Source organism: Dryobates pubescens, chromosome 15, assembly GCF_014839835.1.
Source record: "Dryobates pubescens isolate bDryPub1 chromosome 15, bDryPub1.pri, whole genome shotgun sequence".
NCBI classification, from domain to species: domain Eukaryota; kingdom Metazoa; phylum Chordata; class Aves; order Piciformes; family Picidae; genus Dryobates; species Dryobates pubescens.
In genome coordinates, this window is record NC_071626.1 from 15,200,656 (window position 1) to 15,224,495 (window position 23,840).

At 46.0% G+C, this 23,840-nt stretch overlaps 1 protein-coding gene across 1 annotated transcript in view; it reads left to right on the forward strand.

Annotated features, from left to right (window-relative positions):
* The first annotated feature begins 4,508 nt into the window (after positions 1 to 4,508).
* The window catches only part of CREB3L2 (cAMP responsive element binding protein 3 like 2), a 79,130-nt gene continuing 59,798 nt past the window's right edge, over positions 4,509 to 23,840 (forward strand). Inside the window, exon 1 of the mRNA XM_054167678.1 lies at positions 4,509 to 4,822. Within this exon, the coding sequence (XP_054023653.1) occupies positions 4,715 to 4,822 (108 nt within the window). The 5' untranslated portion in view covers positions 4,509 to 4,714. The remainder of the gene's footprint in view (positions 4,823 to 23,840) is intronic.

Consider the following 23,840-nt stretch of genomic DNA (forward strand, 5'->3'; position numbering starts at 1 on the left):
GTGGAGGGTAATGAGAAGGCTGTTTCAATGGAGTGGGACACTGGCTGAAGCATCTTTTGTTTCTGTTTCAAGACCCACGATTTCTGCAGATGGACTAATAGGATGGACAAGGAATGGCTGAGGGCTTGGACTTGTATAGGATTACTAGAGCTATCTAAGCAGGTACCTGGCTTAGATTCTAACCCAGCCAAAAGACTTGCACCCAGGTGACTGCCCAATGTCCTGCATGTAGAGGATAGATGTTTGAACCCTGTCCTAGCTTTGCTGTGAAGACCAGCAGTGTCTGGGAGCCTGATAAAAGCCCATGTGGATAGGCCATGAGTTGCAAAGGCAAGAAAGCTGAATTAGTGCTTTGCAAAGTCCTTGGGTACAAGAGGTGGGTAAAAGGAACTGGGATATCTGTGGGTGTACCAATTATGTGGGCTCTCTCCAGTACTGGCAATCCCACTTCTTTCACAAGTAGTCATGTCAGAAAAAGAATATAATGCCAGGATTGTGGGAAGAAAACTTCAGTGTCTCAAACACTCCTGCTATTTATAACAAATTTCTGTGTTGGTAGCCTTTTTGCTAAGTAGTTGAGCATGTCTGTATGTACCTACATGGTGGCTGTTTTGTCTTGCTTCTCCATACAGCAATGTACACAAGACATTTGCTTTGTTAGTGTGTTACCAGGTACAGGGTAGTACAAGTACTGTTTGCACATGGCACACAAATCAACTTTCATGGGGTTTCTAGAGACATCCTCCTGTGGGAAATGCATGTTAATGTGTGACTTGGTTTCTTTCTTGTTGCTTTGTCCTGGATGAAGCTTGTTATCAGAACAATCTCCAGCAATCACTGTGATTATAAGTTGATCACTTGGTCATTCTTTGTGTTCTTAGTCCTGAAGTCTGTTTGCTGTACTCTTTAAGTAGTACAAAGTTTGTGGAAGAAGCCTTCTCTAACTATGACCATTTTCTATGGCTTTCAAGGGGTAAGATGTTTCATTTGTAGTTGATCAAAAAAACCTAGCAATTGTTATCCTACAGGCTTTGCTGATGTTTGTTCTGTTCTTGCTGGCTGACTTTTCAAACTTACTTGAACAGAATGTCTGTAGAAAACAGATGGCTATCTTGATCCTGGTTGCCATAAGTCAGAAAAATGTCACCTGTAAATATTTAATGAGCCTTTGTGCAACTGACCTGATCTAGGACTGAGTAATGATGCACTTGCAGGAGTTGCAGCTTTGGTAACCTGGATCTGCAAGGAAAGCTGAGCACCCTTCCTTTGCCAGGCTTTCTGTGACTTATTTGACTTCTGTTATTAATAGCTTTTTTTTTCTTTGATATTTAAAGTGGTGTTTGTTTGGAGCTTTGCCTTAATGTTCTCCTCTTTCTTAGTTTCTCTTTCTGTGTGGGTTTTCTGTTTGTTTGGGGGAGGATGTTTGGTTTTTTTTCCCTGTGGACTTTCTGTTCCTCACAGAAGGGGTCAGAATAGTCAGTAAAAGAAAACTGACCTCTCCTCAGCCTTATCTCCAGACAAACCCCCACCTTTTTATCTTGGAGATTAGTCTGTTTTATCACTGTACCCCTGTGCTGGAGAGTGACTACAAACACAGTTCAGAAGTCTGTGGTGAGGAAATGACCTTAAACAAAAGAAGAAATCAAAATGCTCTCAGATGTATTGGAACTTAAAAATGATACTACAACTGCTCTGAGTGGAAAGCTATGAAACAGAAAAAGAGCTTTTATTTTTAGCATTCCTTTATTGAAACCTATGGTTTAAAATCCTCCATGTAATACAGACAACTATCCTCCTTTTTCCTGTATCATGCTGTGGGTTTTGTGGTGCTCTCCGCAATGCCTGATTTCTGGTGTAGTGTCAGTTTGTGAGCAGCAATGCAGGAGATGTTAGACTGCTCTCCCATGTATTGTATCACACCACTGAATAATTAATATTCTTTGGAAAGTATTAATTTCCTCTACTTTTCTCTTCTTGGTGCTTTGTATGTGCTTGCTAATACAGGTCTCAGGAACCTGTGCTGCAGCACAGAAGTTTGTGTGTTCTGTATGCTGTTAGTTGCCACAGTACAGAGCAAACTATTTCCTTACAAAATCTCAAGGAATTGTTTTAGGAACATCAAAGCTCAAAAATGAGATGCAGCCTTGATCACTAATAGGGCAGGATCTGCTTAGGATGCCCAGTTACCAATATCATGTTTTATTTTGGTGAATAAGCCTGGAAGTTGATTATTTTGATACACAAAATTAATGAGTGGACAAAAAAGTCTTCTCAGATGCTTATGGATACTCAACAGTAGTGTGTGCCATAGGAACAGCTGTGCCTCAGTACCAATGTTGCAAGAGACCTGCTAGGCAAGTGCATAGGAGAGAGGGACACAATTTTATGAGATGCAGGAAGTGAGAAGCATTGGCAAAAGCAGTGCATTCTTTACCCAGGGTGCCTGATTTCCCATGAGCGCTTTACCCAAGGGGGAACTCCAGCAGTATACCCTGTGCAACTAGGTTCCTAAAGAAGTATTTCTTCAGAAATGTGCTGGGATAAGAAGGTTCATCTTGGTCAGATACCTGTCCTGAGGAGAACCTCATCCTCGGCATGTTCAGCAAATGAAGTTGCAGCCACCCAGTCACTGACATCTTTAAAGTGGCTTTTATTTTGTTGGCTTATGAGGCAAACATGGGTCACCCTCTGTTTTCTGCATGTGAGAAGCGGAATTTACTGCCCCAACCCAAAGACATTCTCTAGTCAGCAGTAATTGTAGAAGGATCTAATGTCCACCAACAGAACAGAGTGATGGAGAGCCTTTTGTTAAATGGATTATCACAAGCCATAAAGGCTTTGAAAGTAAGAACACAGCTAATGAAAATAGAGGTTTCTGGATAAGGAACTGACCTTTACAGGTTTCACCATCTGCATCTCTGGACCGGCACAATGCAATTGCTTTGACAACAGGGGCAGTGCCAGAACACGAGTTTGTACCTCCGGCTGGGCTTGACAAAGTGGTAGGTAACAATTTGGCCTCCAGTAACTTGGCTTTAGGTGTTTTCTGTGCTGCTGAGGGCATATATACTGAACTGGCTTGTTTCACAGTGACTTAGAATGGCTCCTCTTTGCAGGAGATCTGTGGTTGGGGCAGTTACAGATTGTCATATTTGCCTAACAATGTACTTTTTGTTCCACTCCATGATTTTTTTTCTTTAAAGATTGATTGCAGACAATTGTGACTCAATCACCATTAGTTTTTCTTTTCGTATTGTGACCGAGTGCTGGGAAGTCCTTACGAGTGTTTTCCTAGGAGGGCTAATCTGGGCTCTCCTTCAGTGAGGACTACATAGCTTAATGCTGCACCAGCATTTGCTCTGAGTGGAAGTGGTGTGCCACAAGAAATGAAGTCTGAGCAGGATGTTTAGAAGAGAGCAACTGTCTCAGGCAATGCTGTGATGACTCATGCACAACACGGTGTGGAGATGCCAATTAGTGCTGAACTGACCCACAGCAAAATGCCTTGACTGAGTTCCAGGAGCCGAAATGAAGCACCAAGAATGCCCAGTTCCTTGAATTGTGAGGATTGGACATCTTTCATTTCTAGGGAATTATTAAATGGCAGAGGTGTTTTGGCTCGGCATAAAAGCAACTCTTAAAAATATCAGAATTTCCTACTGCCTGGAATTATTTTTACTGCTGCGGGCTTTGCACTGGGTGAGAGCCACAGCAGTGCCTGCTAATCAAAGTGCAGTTCAGTGCAAAACTACTGCTTTTTACAAGGTACGTTCTGGCACAACTTTAATAAACAAGCACTACCATTGTCTCGGCGCTTTGTGATTTTCGTGTCGTCTTTCTAACGAAGCCGAAATATGAAGGGGCTGGTGCCTTCCTCCTTCCCCCTTGATGTTTATTTCGACTGCCAAGCACGGAAGGAGCAAGCCCGAGTGGGGCTGTCCATTGCTACTGCCGTCTGCCCGAACTCTCTTTCCCTGTGAGCGCTCCTCCGGTCACTGATGCAAGGCGGGCCTCATCCGCTTCTTCCTGCTCGCTCCCGCTGCCAGCGAACCGTTCGATCTGGCTTCAACCCCTTGCCTTGACCGTGGCAGGGGAGGTCGCTGGAGGCTCCGGCGAGGGTCACGCCGTCCCGGGCGGGCACGGCGGAGCCCCCTAGCTACGCCACCCCCTCCTCCCCCCCCGAAGGCCGCCAGGTGGCGCTGTGCTCCCGGTTCCCTGCCCCTCCGCCCTCACGCACCGGGGCGGGACGGCTGGCGGCGGCTGCAGTCTTGTCGCTGCCGCGTTGGCTGGCGCGCCCGTCGCTCCCGCCGCCCCCAGCGCTCGATTGGCCGCGCGGGGCACGGGGGTTTCCCCCCTCCCCGCCGTGACGCTCTGAGGGAGCTCCCGCCCACATTCCCCAGCTGGAGTCGTGCGGGGGCCGGTTGGGGTGCGGTCGCCGGCCGGCCGCTGTCCTCGCTCCAGATTGGTGGCCTCGGGTGCGAGGGCGGGGCGCGACTTGCAGCTGGCGGGGGCGACCCACCCGCCCCGGGACCCGCACAGTCCGAGTGGCGGTGGGGACGCGGCCTCAGCGCGGCGAAGGGCGAGAGAGGGAGCGGGCGGCTTCGCGGCCCATGGGAGCGGGCGGCGCGGCGTGAGCCGGCCGCCGCGAGTGTGCAGGGGCAGACAGGGGTGCGGTAGATCGGGCAGTGGGGGTGCCCCGTTGCTTGTTACCGCTATGGAGGTGTGCGAGAGCGGTGGGGAGCAGCCGCCGCTGCTGCACTGGGACCGCAAGCTGAGCGAGCTGTGCGAGCCCGCCGACCCCGATACCCTGCTGTGCCACACGGTGAGGAGCGGCGGGGGCGCAGCCGTGGAGGGGCTCCGCGGCCGCTGCTCGCCCGGAGCCCCCAAGAAGGCGCGGGGGGATGGGGGCAGGGAACGTATGAGATGCCTCTGTGGGCGGCCGTGTTTCTGGACGTAGTGGCAGGGGTTGTTCTGACACCCTCGGCCTCCCCTTAGGGAAGAGGTCGGTATTAGGGGATTGGAAGTGCCGTGGGCCTTTGGCCAGCAGTTGCTTGCCCATTGCCTTTCCCCGGGAGTCCTGCCTCGCTATCCTGGTCTCCCCGGGGATCCTGCTGCCCCTGGGCAGGCGTGGGGGCCGTGGTTCGCCTCATTTGCGCCGGAGCGTCACAACTTCCTCCCCTCCTCGGGCAGCCCACTTCCCGGCCGGGGTTCCCTATTTCCCTTCAGTGATACCAGCCTCTCCCCGGGGGATCCTAGCGAGACTGTCCCGGCGCCGTCCAGCTGCCCGGTGTACCCCAGCGCAGGAAGGAAGTGACAGAAGGTCCCGGGACGTTGTGAACCGTCACGCTCACCTTGGAGCCTAGTTGTGTATCGTGCCAATGTTGGGAAAGTTAACTGTCCCGGAGGCATGCTATGAGGAGTCTTTTAAAGATGTTGATTAAATTTTTGCTGTTCTTGATTATTTTTGTGGGTTTTGTTCGTTGGGGCTTGCTTTTTGTTTGGGGTGGTTTTTGTTTTAATAATTTCCTAGTTTTGCACAGTTAGGACAACCTCAGGGAAATGCATCTTGTTATCTCTGCTGTGTATTTTATCTGCTATCCTGGAGGCTTTTTGGAAGTGCAGATACACAACTTAATAAAGCTGTTCAGATGTAAATCCAAAGTGGAAGTGAGCTGGAGCATGTCAGGACAGTGTGCATGGAAGACTTCTCTAGTCCTCTTCACACAAAAGCAGAGGGTGGTCAAGTTTGGTGCAGATGTCGAGAATGTGTTCGGATGGAAACCTAGTGTAGCATGATTCTGTGAATCTGTGGTGGTGGTGACTAGCCTGTGCCAGCCCGCCTGCGGAAAGGTGCTTCACAGATGGTGGCCCATGCTCTGCATTTCTTTCTTGTACCTGAGAGAGCGGTGGACGAATACAGGCATCCCAGAGAGGGGCCGTCTCCCTGGGATCCATCAGTACGATGTGCAGCGAGGCAGCATGTTGCCACTGCATGGAGTTCATGGCGTTAGTCTTGAAAGACAAACAAGTCTTGTTTGTTCTATGTGGTACGCGGTGGCCTTTCCGATCCGGGATCGTATCCGTCACAAGCTCCAAACCGCGTTTCAGCAGGAAGCAAGCCTGCTGCAGGCGTGACTGTCCTTAAATACTGTTTGGCTTCTTTGTCTTTGAAAACTCTTGGGCTCTCTTGCGCAATGTGTATCTTCTGGTAGATCCGGGAAAAAGCAATCGTATGTTACGGTGGGTTGGCTTTTTAAAGAGCCAGCAGGAACACTTAACAATAGAAAGCTCTTCCTTCAAACAGCTGGGGTTTTTTGTTTGGTTGGTGTTTTTGTTTGTTTGCTTGTTTTTTCCTTCCTTACCAAGAGGAATGTTGTGAATGAAATGTAATGAAAGACTCTTTGAAAAGTGCTGCTGTTTGGATTTCACGGTTGTGCTGGAATAGTTCCTCCCGCTTTGTTTTGATCTTTGTGCTGAGAATGGAGTTGCCACTCTTTAACTTTTCTTTTCTTATTTAGTGTTCTCATAATTTTTTAATCAGTTCTCTGAAGGAGATCTTGCACTTGGGCTAGATCTTGTGGCTGCAGTGGCAGGGATCTGCTCTAATTCAAGGAACCTAGGATTTCATTTAAAGTGTAGCTTGTCAAACACAAACATCCTTGGCTGTCTGGTGGATAAAAACATGGTGCTTTTTCCTGTACTGTTTTCAAGCTTCATTGAGGATTTTAAGCTTTGAATGCTGTGACATGTGTCTTTTGCAGGAGGTGGTGTATAGCTGGATCTGCAAAAACTTGGGTGGTGACCTGCTTTGTTGAGAGTGACAGCCTACCGTTAATTTGTTTGTGTGGTCTTTTTCTTTGACTGCTTTTTTGTAAGAGTTTAAGATTTCTTGTAAGAGTTTAAGACCATCTTAAAGTCAAATGAAATGTGTAATCAATTTATTGTTTTGGAATTATTCTGAAAGAAGTTGCCAGTTAAATAAAAGCAACCAAATGCTGTGGGTGAAATTGGTGTAATGAAGTATTTGGATCTTTTGAGGGGAAGAAAGATAAACTTTCTGAAGTTAACATGGGGGAAAGCCCGTGTTTCTGCCTGTTGAACTTTTTCTTTTGCAATGTGAATCCTGCTGTGTGGAGCAAAATACTGTGCTTGATATCATGAAACACAAGTCCTCCATTTACCTCTGGCCAAAACTTCATAGAATCATGTGAAACCAAAACAACCAACCAGCCTCTTTAGATAAAACATCTACTCTTCTCCTGGCTTATGCTTAACATCTGGGAGGATGGGTTTGGCCCAGCTGCTTTTGCTGTGTTTGTAAACTTGTTGAAGGGTGTTTCTGAAAAGACTGAGGTGATGAGAAGACCCTCCTGTGCTCTCTTACTGTGAGTACTCACCACCTGGTTCTGTCATCCTCATGGCTGAGGAACGCATGCCTTTTGGTACCTTGTGGTCTTGACGCACTCCCATGGTGTCCCACAGCTGGATGTGCCAGTTAGGAAGACTTCTGAGTGGACTTAGGAAAGGTGCCTGCAATAGTCATGCAGCCTTTGGAGCATGAGCTGAACTGACAAGGCAGAGTAGGCAGAAGATGAGGATGACTGAGCGGAGAGCTCTCGAGCAGGAAGAAGGATCAGTGTCCTTTGGCAGTCAGACCCATGTATGCAGAGAGGTGAGGGTGGTAATTCTGTGCAAGCTTCTTTTTGTGTATTTTAACTTAAAAGTCAACCTTTTTACAACCACGAAGGCTGTTCATGGGTCTGTTGATTTGGAGCTAGTAGACAAGCATGAAAGTATGCATACACTTAAAAACTTGACCTCTGTTTTAAACTCTTCCAGCCTGTCTTAATTGTCAGAGCTGAAATCTAGCCTCCTGGGGATTTACATTTCTCTTTAACAGCTGATGATTTCACCAGTGCCTGAAGCAGTGTGAGGAGCAGTTTCCTCACTCCACCAGTGCTGTTGGTGATACCATCATCAGTGCTGGGAGAAAGTGGGACCTCGAGGAGCTCAGCTCTGGCATTAGAAGGCAGCAGTTCTTGAGGTGCCTCACTCATCAAAGTCTTCACAGTTTGTGCTAATCCCCTGGGTGGCAGATAGCTTTATTTATAGTGGCTCTATTTCTCAATTGGCTTCATTTCCCATCTAAGAGAAGGCTGCAAAGTATCCCAGAGGTGTGTTCATGGCATGTGAGGTGTTGGCACATATTATCTTTGTATGCCCTGTGGCTTGCTATGGTTGTGTGTTGGCAATGCGTACATTGGCATGCCTTTTCTTTTTCCTGGCAGTCAAGCATAAAGAAGCACAAAGTCTGCTGCTACCCAAAGGGAGCAGAAGCATGGCTGAGTTGCAAACTCCTCGCCTCTGTGCCACTGCAGTTACTTCCCCTATCACACAGGCAGGTTTGATCTGGGAGAGCTCTACTTGCAGTCATGGCTCTCTGTTGGGATTGATCTGTAGTGGTACCCAGCCTAGCTGAGATGGCATCTTCAGTGACAGATGCCAGATCTGATGCAGATGGATAAGTCTGTTGACAAACATGCTGTGAAATGCCAACTACCTGTCCCATTGCTGGATGAGAGATGAAAGGCAGATGGTTCTTAGGAGCCTTTGACATGTAAGAAGTCCTTATTTAATACTGAAGAGGCAGTCTTTTTTTGCCCCCCCATTTTCATGGTTATTTTAACACATTAGCTGCTGGCTGCTGCTTCCAGATGGTAGTAAAATACAGTTGAATCTAAGTATGACTGTGATCTTGGCACAACAGATGCAGAACTGCACCTACCCTACAGGTACATGGAGACAGTGGCTAGCTTAAATATTTAGGTCTAAATTCCCAGGTGTCATGTCCTGAGTGGTTAACTGGAAGATCCTTAAAATGTTAAGTAGCCCAAATTGCTTATTCCTTAAAGAGCTTGCCTGTTGAACTTGAAGCTCCTATGAAAAAAACTGAAACGCCTCAAGTGTTGCATTGGTGATGCAAATGTCTGAGTGGGTTTGAGCTCAGCAAGCCTGTTGCCATGTCAGTGGTGATGCTGTGGGCAGCTCGACGCTGGAATGTGGGTGCAATGTATATTACCCTGAGCGGAGGAGGGGGTGTTCCAGGACTTGGCTACCAAATTGCTGTCTCCCTGTGAGAGCAAAACCAAAGGGATCTGCCCCTGATGGTTAGTGTCCAGGGCTGCGATTGTTGTTTATGATGAGATAGGGACACTTTGAGCTGGCCTTCTTCCCTCAGATTAAAATCGCCTATTACAAGCCTCTGAACCTCACCAAGAGCTTGCTGTGATTCGTTTCCTGTGCCACATACATGATGGTTGCTGTTACTTTGTGTTCTGATGACTTCTACAGAAATGCTCCCTCCCAGGGGTTGCTTCTAGGTTTCTGTGTGCAGCAGTGGCAGTGGCTGGTTTAAATGGACGACAGTGCCTGGTTTCTACAATCTGTGTCTATTTAATTGAATGTTGTGGTTACCACAGCAGGTATGGATGTGGAGCTGGCTCTTATTTTGTGGTGGCTGCATGTAACTCTCTGTAAAATCTGGTGTCAATATAGTTTGAGAGGTTTGGTGGGGGTTTTTATTTTGATTTTCCTGGGGAGGAGGGCACTTCACTTGAAAGAGGAGTTTGACTGAAATCTTTCACACTTTCTTCTCTCTACACCTGCCTATGGAGAACCACACAGCTGACTTTAGGCAAAGTATTTGTAATGCCAGAACTTCCCGGGATTTTGCCAAAATCCTCTAGTAAAGAGGGAAAAAGTGAAAGTGGAGGGTTTAAAATGGTTGTATAGAGACTTCATAGTACTGTCAAATTTTGAGAATGACTTTCCATATTAAAATAAAAACCCCCAAGGTCACAGCTGCTGAACAGCTGAACTAGTTGTAGTCAGTGCCTTGCATCGAAAGCCATCAGCCCCCTCCCCTGCAAACACCCCCCTTTGTTTCCCTAACAAATTTACATAAGAAAACCGTTCCTGTTTGCCAAGGGACATGTCAGGTCCTCATAGTTAGTCTAAGAGATCTGCAGTTCCTCTAGAAGCTGATACTTTGAAACTTCACTCTCTGATTTTTCTGACAGTTAAAATTAGCAAAATCAGGGGATTGAGTTGCTGGCTGGTTTGGGCTGTAACTGTATAGTGAAGTGCTTCATCTGCAGGGAGGACGTGAGCTGGAAAAAATGTCAGTCTGTCCTGGGGCTGACTTTGAGGCACGGTAGATAAGAATGAGCCAACGTTTAATGTACAAACCCACTGTTTATTCTTTTCCCTGATGGACGTGACTGGTCTGCACTGTCTTCTGTAAATGTTTCCTTGCTGTGGAAAAGCAGTCGTTAAGCATGGAGCAGGTTCTGTGTTACCAGACAAGGTTTTCCTGTGTCTGGAGTTGTTGAACTTATCTACAGCTATGGGAGGAACCTCTGCTCTGTGCAGGTCTTTGTTTGCACTGTGAAGAGTCCTTTCTTTGGGGTCTTTCATAGCTGGGAATTAAGTAAGTTTTCACGATCCTCTTGGGGGTGACCAGTAATGATTAAAGCAGTTTCACTTTTTAGGCTCCTCTGTGTCTGTGGAGGGGAATGATATTGCTAGGTGCAGATCCCAAGTGGTGATGTGCAGTTTGATTTGATCTTTCTTTGTGTCCCTGTTGTTCTCTGATGCATTGACTTTAGTTGCAGCAGTTCATTTGTGCCTTATTTCTCCTCCCCTGCAAGTCTGCATTCATGCTTTTGCTTGTAGACTGTGAAATCGGATTGTATTCATGCCAGCTGTGACAAAATAAAGTAAAACTAATTTAAAAATAGATACAACACAAAGAGGCCTTTGACTTGTGTGCCACCAGCTCTGACTGTCTCTTAGCTTGTCTCTGCTTCATACCGTGTGGCTGTCTCCTATAGCACCACCTGGCAAAGCCACTTTACCTCCAAGCTGTCTGACAGATGCGAGAGACAAGTAATTACTGCAGAATAAAATTACTTCAGCACCTTAGGAGCCTCTCCAGGCAGCAATACCATCCTGTAGTGACACAAGATGGTGCCCCAGGGCTTGGGGGCTTGTAAGCCTCCTTTAATAGGCTTTTTTTACAGGGCTAAGCTAGAGTGGATGTGCTCAGCTTTGCTACAACAGGAGCAGGGAGATACCTGCCTCACGAGCTAGCACCTTGTTAGCAGTGCAGCTCCCAGGGCCCTGCTTGTACAGGGAATGAAGAGCTGCCTAGGGCTCTGAGGCACCTCACTTGTGCTGTGTCGTGCTAGCTACTCATCTTGTCAAAGACCTTTGCGCTCGGTGTCACTGGGCTCACTTTCTCTTGGTGCTTCAGCTACCAAGGCACTTCTTGTTCTTTGGAAATGAAGAGATGGTCCTTTCAAGTAGTCGTCTCTCTCTGACTGGGCAAGTCTTGTCTTTTCCCTTGCAGATAGGTGCTGCTTTTTTGTACTGTATCCAGTTATCAGGCCCTGCTCTCCTTAGTGCTGTCTGTTGGCCGTCCTCCCTGCAGTCTTTAAAAGCTGTTTTTCAGTCACTTTGTTACAGTTGATTTAAACATCCATCCTCTGTTTCCTCTGACTTGGGCTGTTTCTTTTGCTTCTGGAGAAGGATCATTTTGTGTGTGAGACTTCCAGCAATTATTGCTGGCCAGTCAGGTAGGATGACTAACCTAGCTTGGTGGTGTTTTTCATGGGCTACCTACTCTGAGTTTCTGAGGTCCTCCCTTTAACACCTCTGATTCCCTAGAGCCCTGCATCTGGTTTTTTTTCCAGGAGGGCACATTAATTTCTGCTGTTGCTTCTTATTAATCTCTCTGAATCATGGAGTTGGGAAATCACAACTATCTGGATGCCCTTTGGCTGTGTTTTTTCTGGGTGACAATACCTGGCAGTTCAGTTCTCCACCTGGATGTAACCGCAGGCTGTTGTTGCAGCTGCCTTAGAATTCATCCAGTTGTAAAATGACCTTTTTTGCAAGAAATTAGCTTTTGGGGGTGTCAGTTCCTTGATGCAGCTTACCCTGTGTCAGCCTAGGTGTTGGTACTGATGTGAAAGAACAGGTTTTGCCTGGGGAAGGGGTGGTGGAACTGCATTTTAGGCTAAAGGAATGTGCACTGGGAATAATATGGGTAGCTTTTAGAGTTGTTCTTAGATGTAATCCTGATGTGTGCAAATTTGTTTGATACCAGTGGACTATTATTTGTGTGTCACTGGAAAGAAAGGGGATTATGTGGAGGAAGCAGTTGTTCAAGCACCAGTAGGAAAAAGGGTTGTTTGAGTGTGCATTTGCAGCAGAGAAATGGACAGGTTCAAAGAAGCACTGGTGTTGGATCCAGTTAATTGTACTGCCACCTCTCCATGATGCTCACCCAGTGTTGGTGAACAGTGGAGGCTGTCTTGGGTGCTACATTGTCTTGTATGAAAGTGACCCAAGCAGCACATGAAAAATAAGCTTGGTTCAGGGCCATATTGTTACTGGCAAGTAGGTTACTCTTTCATCTTGCTTATGTGAGTAATAGGCAGTAGAGAAGACAGGTAAAAAAATGGTGAGGTTTGGTAAGATGTAGCAGAGGTGGGCACGGTGTCCAGTGTCTCTGTCCTGAGATGCTGAGCTCTTTACAGCAGGGACTGTCATTCTGTCTGTGAGCTGTCAATTGCAGCCTGCGACCATGGAAAAGAGACACTGAATTGAGTTATATCAGTGCTAAATGTGTGCAGGGAGGATATGAATGCTCTGTCAAATATAGAGTGCTGCCTCTGAGGAGGGTGAGTTGGAAAGCAAAGCAGGTAATGTGAGAAAATAAGGAAAGGCTGGTTAAATGGAATAGAGCTGAATTACTAGAGTTATCCCCTTAGCTGCCATCCATCCAAATGTAGAGCTTAATAGTGTCAGTGACCTCGCTGTGCCTTCACTGTGTCGTGGAAACTACTCACTTCATTTTTATTCCCCCCACCCCCCCATCTGCTGCTAACTTGCTTTCAATCTTCTGGATGTGATCTGGCTCTGCTTGGTGACAAGCAGAAATCTAATGGAAAAATGTGGCACCCACTTCATCTCTTTCCTCTCTGCCAAGGATAAACATTCCTCTGCAGCTGTGCTGGCTTTGTCCTTCCATGCAATCTGTTAGTCATATGGTGTGAGAAATAGAGACCAGGCTGCTCTGATAACCTCTTAAGGAGCTTTGGGAAGGTGCCTTAGGGAGCGTCATGTCTCCTTGCTTGCTAAGTCTGATGTGTCCTGAAAAGAGATGCGGGAGGGAAGTGAACTGGTGTTGGTGGAGGCTTCTTCCCTGTAATGTAGGGGCAAAGAACAATACTGCTGACAGGCTTTAGTGGCTGTACATGCTGGGACATGCCTTTGCTGACACCTGGGAGCATTCATCTCCCAGCTCTTGTTGAAGTTGCCTGCAGAGAGGTAAGATGTGTGCTTCCTTAAGCATGAGGGGCTAATCCCCAACAGAGATGGGGAAGATCACTTGCCCTTGTTCTGTGCTAAAGATGTTGAGTACTGCCCCCAGTTTTGGATGTAAGCAGGGTTTTCAGCTGTGGCTAAATGCTTTTAAGCATCTGATGGCTTGTGAAGGAAGGAAAGCATCTTTAAATTGCTGGTATTTGAATCATCCTGTTTCATTTGGATGCTGTGGTATGAAGAGCTGTGGAAGAAGAGCCAGACTCTTTACACCACTGCATTATGGGAGAATGAGAGAAAATGGACATCAGCTGAAGTGAGGGAGGTTCAGACAAGTAAGAAAGAATGGCTTTGCTGTGGCCATAGCTGACCACTGGAGCAGGCTGCCCAGATCAACTGCACTGTGCTCTTCCTTGGAAGTTTTAAAGACCCAACTGGATAAAACCCTGAGTAACTTAGTCTCAGCTTAGTGCTGACCTTGCTTGGGCTGGAGTCTGGGCTAGAGACCATCTGAGTTGCTTCAAACTGTGTCTCCTTCCACAGCAGTCCTGGACCCAAGGCACTTCCTTGCTCAAGTTTAAGTGTGGTCTTGCTAGGCAGTAGTCTGACCTCTGTGTTTTTCATGTCCCTGTTAAACTACTGAGTCACTACTTGAGGTCACTTTGTTTTGCTGACTTTTGTTAGTTTCTGATAATCACATGGAAGCAGTGATCTGGGGTGTTTTTGGGTTGTGGGGTGTTTGGTTGGTTGTTTTTTTTTTCCCAGTTCTGGTTTGAATTTACTGAAGCAGGGAGAAGGAAAACCAAACTCGAGTTCCAGCCATCCTGAACAAACACTTGTTTCTATGCACGTTTTCCTGCTTGCAGCACACCTGAGGTGCACAGTGGTATGTTGCATTTGTGGTGCATGATTTTGTTTAGAATTTTCCCAAATAAAATTCTGTCTGCCTGAGCTACTTACTCCTGCAATGCGCTACGACCGCAGCAGAACCTACACCATCTGTTTCAAGGCTGTTTGTCTACATGCACCTTCATACCCACAAGGTTTATCTACTACCTGTGTTATTTCCTTTGTATGGCTAACCTTGAAACTGTAGGTGTGGGAAGAGACCATCCTGTGTAGCAGCTTATGTGACTTGCTTGGAGGAGGTGTTGCAGGTTTAAAACCTGAAAAATGGCCAACAAGAAAAAAAACCTAAGCGAGCCCTAAATACCAAACAGATCTTTGTTCTTTCACCCCCGCAGTCCTGCAGCGAATTTTCTGCACAAGGGGAAGCTTATCCCAAGGCTACCTTCTCCCCAGTCTCCTACAGGTTCTTTTGTTGGCTTAAGTAATGTTTCAATCTTTGCAGTTTCAGTCTTTGTGTATGTTCTCATTTATGGAGCTTTTAGTACCCACTCACATACTTGTGTGAGCAGTAAGGAGCTGATCGCTCCTCCAGCCTTTCTTGCAGCAAAAGCAGCCATGTGACTGTTGCATTTGGGGAAGGTTTCTGGTATTACAGACAGGATGAGATTTTCAGGGGGAACCAAGACTTAGAAGGCTATTACTTCTTGCGGCCAGATACCTGTCTTTCTTGGATCTGTCCTGGCTAGCAGAGGATAAAGGCTGAGGAAAATTTGACGTCTACACTGTCTGTTTTCCTACCTCCTAATACGAGCCAGTGGCTGACTTTCTGCAAAACATCTGTCTTTCTCATCACGGGTGTAACTGGACTAGTCATCAGCACTGATGCTATGTCTTGCTTGAGATACTCAGTGCTGCAGCTCCCTTCCCCTCCTCCTCTCCACCATCCCCCTCGACACAGCTGTGTGTGCTATTCAGGGCTGGGGCTGGTGTGGCGTTTGAGGCAGGCTGGTAAGCTGTATTTTTCAGAGAGCAGGCATAAAGCATGAAGGTTTTCTCTAGAAAGGAAGACAAGAAAACCAAACAGACCCTGCCTACATGTGGCTCTCCGATGCCTCTTGTGCACCCTGGTGAAATGCGGCTGAGGGCTCTCTGGGGATCTGATTGTGGGCCATCTGCCCTTCCTCTCATCGGAAAGTGTTTCCCCTCCAGACCAGTGCCTGCATGTCTGTCTGCCTTCTTCCCTCCCAGTGCCTCTGAAGGAGCTGAAGTCGAGACTCCCTGGGAGGCTTCTGCCCACGGTTACCAAATCGATGACAACAGCCCTCCAATGAGACAGGGAGTGCTAAGCTGGTGACTGCAGAAGGGCTCCAAATGTGTGAGGATGGTGGGCTGTAGCCCAGCCCTTAAGGTGCCCAGCCTGACTGGCCCATAGGCAGCTGGAAGGCACTACTCAGGTGCAACTCCCTTGAAGAAACTGACATGGCAGAACTGAGCTGTGGCACTATTTTTAAGGCATGAGCTTTCTGAACCTGAAACTTGTCTCCTCCTTAAGCCTTGGTGCTTTCGCAGTTTTGTTTCTATTCGACTGATTTGCTCCTCCTGGCTTGCAGTGGATGTTGTCACTTATAAGAAGGACTAAAAGAAAGGAAATTCTTGCTTTTGTACTTGCTTGGGGTAATTTGTAGCTTTTCATTTGGGTGTAGTAATTCAGAGCAAAATTTTGGTGAATTCCTCATGACTATTACCAGTTTCTGCTGAAAAAGCAGCAGGGAGTCTGCTCTGGGGCTTGGGAATGTTTCTCTCTTGCTGCTGGTTGGTTGCTGGGTTGTAAGAAATATGTTACAAAACCACAGGGGAAAGATGGACTTAATTTATATTAGTGTTTTTGCTTAACTACAAACATGTCTGCAAGATCAAACCCAAGAAAGAAGTGGCATTGACCTTGAAAACTGTGCAGTTAATGTCTTTGTTTCTAAGACTGAAAACTAAGGCCTATCATGTCCAGAAAGTGTTATTTGGCTTTAATGGAAAAGATCTGGAAGAGAGGCATGCAGGCAGCCCTCTCCTTGGTACCTTTCTTGGAAATAATTTCTAGCAAGATGAGTTGGGGATGGAAAAACCTGCTTGGTTTTAAGATGTGGCTTCAGTGTTTTATAGGGAGTTCATGCGATACGGTACCTGGGATAGAGCTACAGGGAGCCGCTGGACTCGCTTGATTTTGTTCCAGATTTGCAGGTATTTGAAAGGAAAAAGGAGGTTGGAAATACAGCCAAGAAACAAGAATCTGCAAAAACTTGCATTGCTGAAGCAGTTATTAGTGCAGGAAGGTACAAAATCTGTGTGCCAAAGGAGCCAGGGTGGTGACCATGGATGGCAAATTAACTACGCTGCCGCCATGGTGCTGATTAAGGTATTGAAAAGTATGATTTGGGGAGATGCATGAGCCTGGGGGCTTGTGGGTGTCGGTATGCTAGAGTTTGGCTGTGGGCTTTTCAGTTCTTGACACCTGGATATCTGAAAGAGAGGCTAATTTGGGAGATTTTGAAGAACAATGAAAGTAAGGGGTTGGAGTAGCAAGTTTATGAGGAAATATTAAAAACATTGAATGTGTATTGCTTTGACAGGTGTTTCAAAGAGGATGTGGAAGTGATATGATCAGTTTGTTAAGCTGACATTAAAGCTATATATGAAACTTTCTCAGTTTCATATGATGTATTTAGTATAATTTTCAGTATCATCACCAGAATAGAGTCTGCAAGAACTTTGGTTACAGCTGTGGTTCTCGTAACACACAGATAATTAATATCCTTGTACTCACAGCAAGATCCCTTCAGGGCTTTGTGCTTGGAATAAAATTATCATTGTCATGAAGGGGATTGTGAATCTTAAGCTATCATGCCATTCCCTTTTAAAACTGCTTATGGCCTCTGAAAATACCTTTTCTCTTTTTGCCCCAAGTAGTGCTTGCAGGTTAAAGCAGCATGAAAAGAATCAACGTGAAGTAGAAAGGGGAGCTGCTGCTGATCAGCTAAGAATATACAAGGGGAAAAGACAGTGTCGGTAAGTGTAAGGGTAGAAAGAAGACTTCTTCATGGCATAGTATGAAAATGAACCATTAGCAGCAGTTGGGTTAGAAAACTTCTTAGAACCAACAAACGAGGATAACCGAAAATCCAGATGGGTGGAAAGGTCCCAGAGGAAAAGTTTGCCTTGTTGACATGGATTTTCATTGAGTCATGACTTCATGAGGAAATGTCTGAAAACATTAAGTTGACTAATGAAGAGTAAAGTAGAGGAAATAAAAGCTCTGCACTGGAGATCTTGGTACCAAATGTGTTTTAAAATGCAGAAAAGCTCTTGTAGGATTCTGTAGTCAGACAAAGCTGATTTCACTCTTGGAGGTGAAAAATAAATAACTGAAAGTAAATGGAGACAGCTTCTAAGTGATTGGGTGTTTGTTTAATTGTATGAATGAAAAAAATTAGTACTACAAAATGTGTGAAAATTCAAGATTGACTCAAAGCTGTTGCTGATGGACAGTTGGTGTCAGGATGGATTTCTTGGACCCTGCAAAAAGGCTGCTTAGCGATTTCATCCATGATCCAGAAGCAAAGTTATTTGTCTAGGAGCAAAAGATGTGTCTCTACCTATGGGACAGGTGAATGTGGACTGGAAATTGGGACTTGCAAGATGGTCTGGAGTTCAGAGTATACAGGCAATGCCATGTGCTCTGCTAAGGTGATTCTGAAGAACAAAGATTGGTTTATTTTAAATACAAAATCCATGTTTCTCAAAACAGTTTCTCAATTTAACTCCACTATAGAGTGTTGGTGAAACCAGTTCTACCACACAGTGTCCAGTTCCTCAAGTTCAAGTCTTAAGAAGCATACTAAGTAAGTGGAAAATGTAATGAAAAAGGAAAGGGAAAAAAAGCTGAAAATATGCTTGAGCTGGGGAAAAATGACTTATTTCTCAATCTTTGTAGCATACCTATGTTCTTTTCTGGCAGTTATATTTCAACAAGGGACAAAGTATCAGACCCTATTAAAGGGTACCTCAGGGAAGCATGGAGGATTTGGACATGTGAAAAGGTCGGAGTAGGAAGGTTTCGTAGTCCGTTCTAGCTTTAAATGCTGTAAGACTTTATTGCTGCGCTGTTGAGTCTCTGCAAGGCAGAACATAAAGCAGCACCCTATGTGACTCTAAACTGTCCAAATGCATCACAGCTTTTGGTCTTTCTCCTAAACTGCACTGATAGCAGTGGAGTTTAAGTAAATGCCTTCATCTCTTCAAGCTATTTTGAACTGCTTGTGTTTATCATGACAGCTCTCAGTGCGTATAAAAGGGGACAGCATGCAAGGCGTGTGGGAAAGGGTTTGATTTCTGGTAGAAAAAGGCATTTGTCCCAAAATAAAAGGCCACCTTTAAGTATGTTCCTTCTTGGAGTCGAGTACCAAAGGTGGCCTTGTATTCTCTGTCTTGGACAGACTGTCTAAAACATAGCTGAGCAGTGGCAGTTGTCCAGGATCTTCATCACTAGCAGGTGAGAGAAGACAGAGAAAAGGAAAACAAAGCAGTTAGGATGCGGTATGAGTTAAAAAGCAATGGGCTGGACATATGAGGAGGTGGGATGAATGCCTAGGCAAAAAGGAAAGTTTCTTAACTTTCCTTTTAAAGGTAGAGGTAGTTAAAGGTGGCAGCTGGTCTGATTCCAGCTGTACCAATGGTACTAACTTCTACCCTAGATTTTGTCAGTGGTAGGTTGTTGTTAGCTCTCTGCCTTTTCTGTCACAATACCATAAGTATGTGCTTTTCTGCAACCACTAGCTGAAGGAAACTTAAAATTCATTGCCTATGGCAGGCCTTAACTTATTAATGGCTATCCAGAACTTCTGCAGCATTTTAATGAGCCTGGTAGTTTGTACGTGATGCAGGGTCAGTCCCTCATACTTTACAGGAGTCTTGTGGTTAATTTTGGCGCACAAGTGGAGACAGGAGGAGGAGAGTACCTGGGATGTTTGGGAAGGATGAGTAATTTTTCTTCCTTGACGTACTCAGTATTAGGTAGCCAGTAGACAGAAGATGCTGCCTTAAACTGCTTTCATGGTATGGAACCTTCTCTAGTGGTAGTGCTGGTTTGGTTTTTATTTGGAATGTGCTAGAGGGAAAAATATTTTATTCCAGTGTAGCATGGACAGCAGATGTGGCTTGAGAATGTCTACAAGCTGTGTTGCAAACGGAGCAATCGCCACAGAGTGCTCAGCTTCTCTAAAGCAGTGTTGCTGTCCTTTTGGCATGGAGTTCCCAGCATGCCTGGGATACATCTGGTGTGGCAGGGAGCTGCTGTGCTCATGAAACGGCCTCCTTCTGACCTGCTGCTCAGTATTTGGTGTCTCCTGGAGAAGCACTGACAGTGGGTCTTAATGGGAATGAAGCTGCTCAGCTTGATGATCCTGGCAGGCTCTACTGGGTTTGGTAGGAGAGGCTGAGGCTATGTGGGTGGCTGGGAGTCACTATTCACACCTGTCTGAAGACAGAATACGTGAGCAACCCTGCTGGAGCAGAGGACCACCTTTGCCATTCTGCTGTTGAAAGATGACCTGCAGTGGTGGAGCAACAGTGCAAGGTGGACAAGGTCTTAAACTGTTCTAGATGCCTAGGGCCTGGGTACATGCATAGCCTGCTCCTGGGTCTGACACACAGCAGGTTTATCTTCACAAAGCTGCCTTACCTCGTTTCTGCTTGGTGCATGTAGGGAAGCTGAGCTCCTCGCAACAGCAGACACTGCAGCATGCGATTAGCAGGCTAGGAGCAGATCTATGGGACCAGGTATGCCTTGTACAGAAACCACATGGAGGGGTGATTCTATTACTCTAGGCTGCTGCCCTCACCTCTAAAGCAGCCTCTGGGGAGTTGGACACTTGGGTTATAGCCAAGGCACAGAATAGAAAATACATGAATAAAAGCAGAACTGAGGTGTAAAACTCTTTTTTACCTTTTCTCCCACACCCCAGCCTATGAACAGGGAGTGAGATTTTGTGAAAGATCCTGACTTTTCAGAGTACTGCTAGGATGCCTTGGAGGAGACATTCTTAATTGGGCCCTTTTAAGGCACTTTCAGGCAGGTGTCCCAGAAATCTCAGTCCACACTTCTGTGTATATTGCCAACCAGAGGCCTGCTCTTTGAGCTAGGCAGGCTGTGCTCCATCAGTTTAGTCTAGCAGCAGGAAAGGAATGTGAGTCAAAGGCCTGAAGCCAGTGAGCAGATGCTGGAGAAAATCTGAACCAAGTAGGGGTGTGAAGAAACCTAGAAGCAAATGGGGCTAGGAAATGTACTTGTGCACAAACCAAGCCATGACTTCAGTGGTCTGCAGTAAGTACCAATGTCTTTTATGGCTGGGCAGGACTGGTGCCGGGAAGTGGCTGGTTCAAAGGCTTAGTCACCAACAGATGCTGCAGTGTCTGTCGGCTTTAAGGTAGCACTGTGGCTAGCTAAAATGTCTGTGCAATGCTTTGCTTCAGAGATCTTGCATGGAGATACTTGAAACATCTCAGACTGTAGTGAGTATTTGTGTGATAATTTGTACTCATTCAAGGGCTGATCACTTCCTCAAGGTTTTGGAAGGGAGAAGGGCCTCGTGTAGAAATAGCCCTGAGATTAGAAATAGCTTGGTGCAGTGTCTCATAGCAGCAGGGAGGAGATAGCCTTCATGGTTTTCTTGTCTTTAAACAGATGGTCAAGGATTTGTGTAAAGTACAAGGGCACAATCAGTGTAACCAAGGTTTTCAGTCTCCTTACTGCAGCTCTCCACAGTGCTGTATGTGACCCACAGACACCTAAGCCCCAGCCACCAGTAAAAATACAAAACTATGCTGGTCCAAAAAGTGCTGGTCCATACAATGCTACAGGCCTGGGGAAGAGTGGCTGGAAAGCTACCTAGTAGAGAATGACCTGGGGGTGTTAATCAGCACTCATCTGAACATGAACCAGCAATGTGCTCAGGTGGCCAAGAAGGCCAACAGCATCCTGGTCTGCAGCAGGAAAAGCATGACAAGAAGGACCAGGGAAGTGATTGTCCCCCTGTACTCAACACTGGTGAGGCCAGTTGGGGTACTGGAGTGGGTCCAGAGAAGGGCAACGAAGCTGGTGAAGGATCTGGAGAACAGGTCTTACCAGGAGTGGCTGAGGGAACTGGGATTCTTTAGTCTGGAGAAGAGGATGCTGAGGGGAGATCTCATTGATCTCTGCAACTACCTGAAAGGAGGTTGTAGTGAAGTGGGGGTTGGTCTCTGTCTCACTTGTTACTAGGGAGAAAAGAGAGGAAGTGGCCTCAAGTTGCAGAACAGGTGGTTTAGATCGGATATTCGAAGAAGCTCCTTCACTGAAAGGGTTATCAAGCACTGGAATAGGCTTCCCAGGGAGGTGGTTGAATCACCATCCCTGGAGGTGTTTAATCTGCTGCTAAGGGACACAGTTTAGCAGCACCAGACATGGTAGGGCTAGATAATGATTGGACTTGATAATCTTAGAGGTCTTTTTCAACCAAAACAATTCTGTGATTCTGTATTACTTTTCCTAGAGTGTGCTGCCAGTCAATTTAGCTGCAGAACCAGCAAAGACGTGATTCCTTCAGCACTGCCTATTTCTTCATGGCTTGATTGAGGGGAGAGTGCTTATGTTGCATCGCTTCTTCAAGCCTCTTGGAAGCTCTGTGCAACCCTGCCTGTTTCCAGTTAGTGATGCAGCATTTCAGGAGGTTGAGCCAAGCCAAACAGGGATGTTCCCACTTAGGGAGTGAACAGTGGAGCCTCTATACCAAGACCTTACGGGCAGTGTATGGACAGGCACTGTATCTAAGTGCTGAAGATCACTCTTAACTTCTCAGAGTCCCTTTAGCAAATAATCTTTCTGTCCTGGTGGTGTTGGGAGTGAAGGATGGAGAGCTTTTTCATTCTTCTCTGACAGTGGGGGAAAACAAGGTTGCAAAATGTTTTTCTTTATAATTTTATGTGAGGAGCAGCTCTTTTCTCTGCTGTTGTCTAGTGCACAGTCTCTCAAATTAGTGGACAGGCTCATGTGAAAATGCACAAGTTTAACAGCTCTGGGGAATAAAGAGCTTCTAGTATTTATTGGGAAAGGTCTATAGTCATAGGACTTGTTGAGGGAGTCCAGGGAAGGGTAGAAAGAAGTAGGAAAGCAACTGAGAAATGTGTGTTGTTTCAGCCAACTCCTGCCCTAGAAACTATGCAGTGCAGGAGGGTGCTCGGGGCTGCTGCAGAAGGGTGTCATTTATGCATCCTACCTTTCTGGTAGACCATGGCTGTCTTGTGGAGCATATGTTGTTAAGTTTTCATGTATCTGACCCAGGCCTACCTGTAGTTGACAAATAAGTTTAAATATGAGAACCTCCTCCATTTCTGAATTGCAGTGTGGAGTGCTCTTCAAGGGATTCAAACTGAGGGACAGCAGCAGTGCAAAGACTACACAACAGTCAGTTTGCCTGAATTCAGGGGAAAAAATAAGGAGGACTCACTGCTTAAGGAAGAGGTTTAAGAAAGTAGAAACTGTCTGCAATCTCACTTAAAACAGGAATTATCAGTAAAGGAGGCTGGATTTCTCTGATTCCATAGTTCTACTGCATGTGTGTGGAACCTGAGACTTAGAAACAGAATCTGTATGTACAAATGGTGTTTGCTTTTATCTTTCTCTGGCAGACACCATGCATTGGTGTGTATTGATGCCACTTCAGAAAGCTGGGCCTCCTCGTCAGAGGCACCTCTAGGAGGTCTGCATTGCTTGCATTGGTCAAAAGCTGTCTCGTGAAGTATAGAGCAAGCTGATTCAGCCCCTTTAGCTTAGATTCTGGCTGGGTTTATAGGAGTCAAGAGTATTAAAGGAGAGAAGGGAAAAATAAAATAACAGATCAAGTGATGCAAAACCTCAGAAGATCCAAATATGTTTCCCTCTCCACCTGTGGAAGGAGTGTACTCACAATCCTGAAACCCGTTCGTAGTTTTTGTTGGAGGTGTGTAGCATTTTGGAGACAGTTTGTGTCATTTTGTGACAGGGTGGGAGTGCACAGTCCAAAGCAGAATAGATCAGAAGGCTGGTTAATATTGTGGCACTGTGCTAGCTGGAAGTATATGTGAAGAAGAAAACGTGGAAGCATGAAATATTTGGCAATCTACTCCTGTATATGCCCTGCTTAAATGTGACTTAATAACTTTATTTATTAAAATAAAACAATCCATTTTATGATAATTTTGTTGTGGCTGGCCAGCTCTGATCCTGCAGGGTGATCAAACGACACAGGAAGTACACAGGAGAGGCAGATTTGGTATCTTGTGTGAGGGCTGCAGCAGTGGCATCCCAGCTTGTTGTGCTGTGTAAATGGGGAGGGAGTGATTTGTAACTGCTGAGTACATCTGTGGTGTAGGTAGGCAGTTACAGACTCGGCTGGCTACAGGAGGGCAGCTGAGTGAATATTTTACTTCAGTTGTCACAACTATATATGGAAGACTAGAAAAAAAAACCCACTGCAGTGGTCAGGCTGCTTACCAAAAGGACTTCATCTGACTTTTCTTTTCCAAGTGCTTCTGCA